At 58.8% G+C, this 5,493-nt stretch overlaps 2 protein-coding genes across 2 annotated transcripts; one reads left to right on the top strand and one right to left on the bottom strand.

The window, feature by feature from the left end:
* Positions 1-12: 12 nt before the first annotated feature.
* SPRG_16920 (hypothetical protein) lies at positions 13-1,553 on the bottom strand (the record flags this gene model as incomplete). Its single annotated transcript, XM_012356368.1, has 2 exons — positions 13-1,368; positions 1,418-1,553. Coding segments are annotated over 2 exons (1,492 nt in total), but the record flags the coding sequence as incomplete, so codon positions are not given.
* A 1,392-nt stretch (positions 1,554-2,945) lies between these two features.
* SPRG_16921 (hypothetical protein) lies at positions 2,946-3,647 on the top strand (the record flags this gene model as incomplete). Its single annotated transcript, XM_012356369.1, has 3 exons — positions 2,946-3,182; positions 3,230-3,574; positions 3,621-3,647. 3 exons carry the CDS (start codon positions 2,946-2,948, stop codon positions 3,645-3,647), a joined length of 609 nt encoding a protein of 202 aa, XP_012211759.1.
* Positions 3,648-5,493: the final 1,846 nt, after the last annotated feature.

Below are 5,493 nucleotides of genomic sequence, written 5' to 3' on the forward strand. Positions count from 1 at the left end.
GGAGCGCTGCACTGCCCCCCGGCGCATCGTACACCGAGACAAACTGCTGCGCTGCCTTGGCCGAGCACTGACGCGCCTTGTACGCAAAGACAGAGGCGTAGTCGTTCCCGAAGTCGTGTGTGTCGTGCGTGCTGCGGGGGCACGAGGCGTGGGCGCCGTTGCAGAAGAGGTTCGTGTCGCAGAGGTCCTCGGCGACGTGGCACAGCGTGTCCTTCTCAAAGTGGTCGACGCACTTGCCGTGGCCGTCGCAGTAGTCGACGCCGTCGCACGCGTGGTCGGACGACTCTCCGATCGGCGTGCACTCGGTCGTTCGGGATGCAAACTTGTCGTGGGGGCATTTGCCGACGTAGCCCGTGCAGTATTCGGGCACGTCGCAAATATCACTCGCATGGCGGCAGACCACGCTGCTGTGGAGAAACGTATCGATGCAGCGACCACGCCCGTCACAGACATCGACACCGTCGCACTTGCCGCCGCTCGACTTGCCGATCTCGGTGCAGACCTTGCCCACGGGCGCGGCGAGGTCGTCGGGGCAGACGCCACACTCGCCCGAGCAGTACTCGGGCTCGTCGCAAACGTCGACTGGTTTGCGGCAGAGATGGTTCGTGCCCTTAAAGTGGTCAATGCACTTGCCGTGCCCGTCGCAGCGGTCAACGCTGTCGCATGCGCCGCCCGACGATTTGCCAATTGAGGTGCACTCGATGCCCTTGCGTGCAAAGCTGTTGCTGGGGCAGTCGCCGCTGACGCCCGTGCACGTTTCTGCCTCGTCGCAGACGTCGGCGGCGCGGCGGCAAACGTGTTTGTTGGACTGGTACATGTCCACGCAGTGACCGCGGCCGTCGCAGTAGTCGGGTGCGTCGCACGGGCCCCCTGTGGACTTGCCCATCTTGGTGCACACTTTGGACGACGGCGCAAACTCGTCGTCGGGGCACTCGCTGCTTTCGCCACTGCAGTAGTCGGCCGCGTCGCAGGCGTCGCGGGCACTGCGACAGACGATGCTCTGGTCCTTGTAGCCGTTAAGGCACGTGCCGTCGCTGTCGCAATAGTCCTTCTCGTCAGCGTCGCACGGACCGTCGTTGTCGCAGCTCTGGCCCGGGCAGAGCGTGCCGTGCGGCAGCGGCGTGTACGTGCACTTGCCATTCACAAAGTCCGAGAGTTCGCGACACGGAATCTCGGGGCACCCGTCTTCGTCGGCAATCACCTCCACGTGAACGTCGTCCCAGTACTGGCCGTGATGCGCGTGGTCGTCGTGCGTCGACCGGTACCGAGACGCTTGGGCGGCGCTCAGAAAGTCGTATGGCGTGTCCTTGATCGCGTCGGCTTCATCGAACGCATCAATCAAGCTGGGCTCGTACTCCGTGTTGTGATCTATGCCAGCAGTGGGTTTCTTCCTGGTTTAGTGACGACGCTGACTCACCGTTTGCAGCAGCGAGGATGCGGGACGCCGTCGTGGCCTCCACGCCGTGCTTCGACGCGACGGATGCCCCCTTCTTGTGGGTGTTGGCGTGGGCGGCAATGGCCATAGCGAGGCAGACTCCAAAGCGAACCTTCATCCTTGGCGGCAAATTGAAATGTGCACAGTTGCGGTGCGCCTGGAGCGCAAATATTTGTGACCAATCACACCGCACGACGTCTCATCTGCGCCAATTAGATTCAAGACTTTTCGTACAATGAAACTGGTGGGCTTTTCGTGTTTTAAAGTCACATATAACTCCTGGCGAAAGATACGACTTTTCCCGCGCCGTTTGCTGGCGCGTGTGTGGGGCGTCGTCGCTTCGCGGACATCAAACGACGTCGAATCATTTCACGGAGAATGGACGACTGAAGAAATACAGACTGCTTCTGAAAGATAGTCCTGCTGGGATAAGAACTCATTGACGTAGGTGTTCAGCCCACTTACAGGCTGGCTCGAGGGCCGCTGTTTGGGCTCTGTGTGAGAGCTTTGGTGGCATGCAGTCAACACCCTTGCGCAACGACTGCATGCGAGAAAGGCCGCCGTTGCCAGCGCGCTGACCTTGCGATCTGGCTCCTGCAACGCATCTGTTGCAATTTTCACGACGAAACACCAAGCTCCTTTAAAACGTTGGAACAAACCGACCTCATTGGCACGCCGTAGTCATCGCAATTTACACTTGTGGCGACGATGCCCCGTTCCACTGCAATGAGAATGCGATTCATGTGAACTTTTTGGACTTCTTACGTCCAAAGCTATCGCAACCTGTGGAGCCATTGGGGTGAGAGGCTTAACAATGCACTTGCCTTTAAAACTCGCGGAGATGCGATGTCGTCCATCATCACATGTGTGAAACGTGTGAAAGGGTCACCTCACTCTCCAGAGGTCGCAAAACGTGAGAAATACTCCATTCATATGACGTGAGTTGTATCTGAATGATTTGTACTAGAACAACCCATGCTCCAACCAACACAAGCCAGGACATGGCCTTATTGGTCGCTTATGGCTGGAGACGCCGTTGGGGAATGGGCGACGAGCTGGAAGATATATTTATCTCCATCTAGGTATCACATACCGAGGACAAGAGTCCGGGAGCGACGCATCGGCAAATCTTGTATCGGCACCTCTTCGAGTGCCCGCGCTCAAGTCCGCGAAGTTGAAAAAGAGGCTCGCGGATGTGCCGCTTCAGCACCTGTACTTGGTCGTGTCAGCGCTGCCGCAGCGGTAGAAATGGCATTGCTTCTACTTTGGGCGTCAACACACTGAAAGATAAGTAGGTAGTCTACCGAGAGAAGCGCCGACAGCGACAACGTCGAGCGCCTGTGCCAGGACCACCCTTGTCTCGCTCGCTCGCGTGCCACGTCATGTCCACGTATCCGGACACACTCCGGATACCACCAGCAAGTGCAATTGCAAACGGTCGAGGCGACATCAGCGCGGCAGAAGGAGCTGCACGAGCGCGCACGACATCGCGTGGCGCCGAGCTTGATGGATGCTAACTCGAGCACCCACGCATGACGTCCTGACGCTTGCACACGGCAGCCGGCGCGGAGACTGCTGCCAGCGCAACGACAAGTTTGCGCCGCAGCGAGCCTGTCGTTCAACTAAATGTCTGCTCGAGCTGCCAACTTCGCCCTCGGTGGGCACCAGCAGTGGCTGCGCGCCCTTGGTCCACGGCGCCAACGCGAGCTTGGCACCGACCTCGTTCGTCAAGCCATGGGCTGTTTGGGTTTGACACACTGCTGCGAAACCTCATTTGTCTCACAGAGCGACTAGGTGCCTGAAGCGAACGAGGTTTTGACCCTGCCGCGGCTCGTCGTCGCGAGCGTGTGTGACCTGGCAAAAAACATGTGCGCGCTCATTGTGCCAGGTCTGGACGACTTTCGCGAGGCGGTCGAGTCGACGCCCTTAACGCTGACGCCGTGGTCGACCAGACACACAGCCGAGGGCGTACACTGTAGTTCTCTACAATGCGCCGTTAGTGCAATGGTGGCACGAGAAAGCGCTCTCGGCACGGTATCGGTCGGAGAGCTGCTTCTCAGCGAGACGACGAGGCCCACGCTCTCACTGCTGCGCCTACAGACGACCCGAGCGGTCCTTTGTTACCATGGCTATCGGCAGGTATTGTTTCTTTTTATACTCTGTTTGGTGTAACACTGGTTTGTAGCTCAAGTCGATGGATCGATGGCAATAATCGGTTCGCGATCTCATCGAGGAGTATCTAATGTCTCTCGCCTGTAATCTTATCTCGGCGTTGCGGTGTACGCTCATTTGTTGTACGCGATGTCACGTGCGCGTCATGCCATGTCGTCACTAGTACCCTTCGACTCTGTAAATTCGATGTTAGAGTCATGGATAGGTGTCGCTACTGCCTGCGGGATTGACTGTATTTATCTCGTCGAGATCACTCGATGGACCGTTTGCAGCTCTTCTGGGCGACATGCGCAGTGTTCTCAGTGCCTTCTTCACCGAGAGCGCACTGCACGTGCCAGCGTCGTTTCTCCCGGAGCAACTGGACGCAAGTGGCTCCTCGAACGTCTCTTAGTCGGCTGCCCGTGCTGCCGCTGCTTTTACCGCAGCAAGTCGCACAGCTAGCACCCTTAGCGACTAAATCGCCGCACTCCGCGTGCACACGGAGGGGGCACGCGCCGCTCGCACATATCCTCAGGTCGATCACCGAGTCGGGCGAGAGATGGGAAGAGCACTCGCACGCAGCGCATGGCCGTGGCCTGTCGCCGACAGCTTTGTGCTGCATACAAGCCTCCTCACCGGTCTTTTCTTCAGCTCGAAAAGTGCGCAGTAGTGCTAGAGCCCTGCGGTACGTGCAAGCCGACGGTCAGCGCACCGGTGGTATCGGCGGTACTTGAGCTACAGATCAAAACTGAACTTTGTGACACGCCGCGTGGAGCGCTCTCCGCGACGATTCTGCTACTGACGTGGAAACATGAAATGCAGGTAGTATATATTGTTTATCGATGTAATACGCGTAGGTAGAATGCCAATATGAACTCAGACGATCTTCGTGACGTCCATGCCGCGCGCGACACCCTTCTCTTCGTCTTGCTGGCTCGCAAACGCATTGAAGATCTGCTCGAGCGACGTCTGGCACACCGAGTACTCTTTAAGCGCGACCGCGACCTTGTGCGCCTCCATCTTGGCAAAGACGTCCGAGAGCTTGAGCTTGGCGTCGACGCCGTCGTGGAGTTTGAAGCGGCAGTGCTCGTTCTGGCGCTCGAGGAGCTCGACGCGCGCAAACGTCGACCGGAGAAAGCTCTCGAAGGCCACAAACTGGTTCTCGCCGACCCACCACGCGCAAAAGAGGGAGAGCGACACCGTGCTGTCGCGCTCGAAGACCGCGTCCAGCGCATACCCGGTGGAGTGCGTCTTGGCGATCCAGCCCGCGCGCTCGGATTGCCCGAGGTCCCCGCACAGCTTGGTGACCTACGCAACATCCGCGTGTCAGCATGACAGATCCTCTGGTCTGTCATTAGTGTACCTGGTCCCGACTCAGGTGCGTCTCGAGATCCTTCGCCGCCTGGCACACGGGTTGGACCGAATGTGCGAAGAAATCGCCGAGCTGGACCGGCGTCGGCACGTTGAGTTTCGAGTCGATCATGAGGCCGTCGCCAAAGCGCGACTTGAGGTGCTGGACACTGCCGAGGCAGCGAAGGCGGCCGCCGACCATGATGCCGACGCGCGTGCAGAGCGCTTCGCACTCTTCCATCGAGTGCGTCGTGAGGACGATCGTCGACTCCTTGTTGGCTGTCGAGACGTCCGCAATGACGTCCCACATGAACCTACAAAATCACATGTTGGAGCGACCATCGAGAGAGGAATCGATTCTACCGGCGCGACACCGGGTCCATGCCCGTGGACGGCTCGTCGAGGAAGATGATGGGTGGCGACCCGATCATCGCGATCGCCACCGAGAGCTTGCGCTTGTTGCCGCCACTCAGCGTGCCCGCGAGCTTGTGTTCGAAGCTCTGGAGGTTCATTTGGGTCAATTTCTCCTGGACGACGCCTGCAATATCCGCGGATGG

This window comes from Saprolegnia parasitica (assembly GCF_000151545.1).
Source record: "Saprolegnia parasitica CBS 223.65 unplaced genomic scaffold supercont2.446, whole genome shotgun sequence".
Taxonomy (NCBI): domain Eukaryota; phylum Oomycota; class Saprolegniomycetes; order Saprolegniales; family Saprolegniaceae; genus Saprolegnia; species Saprolegnia parasitica.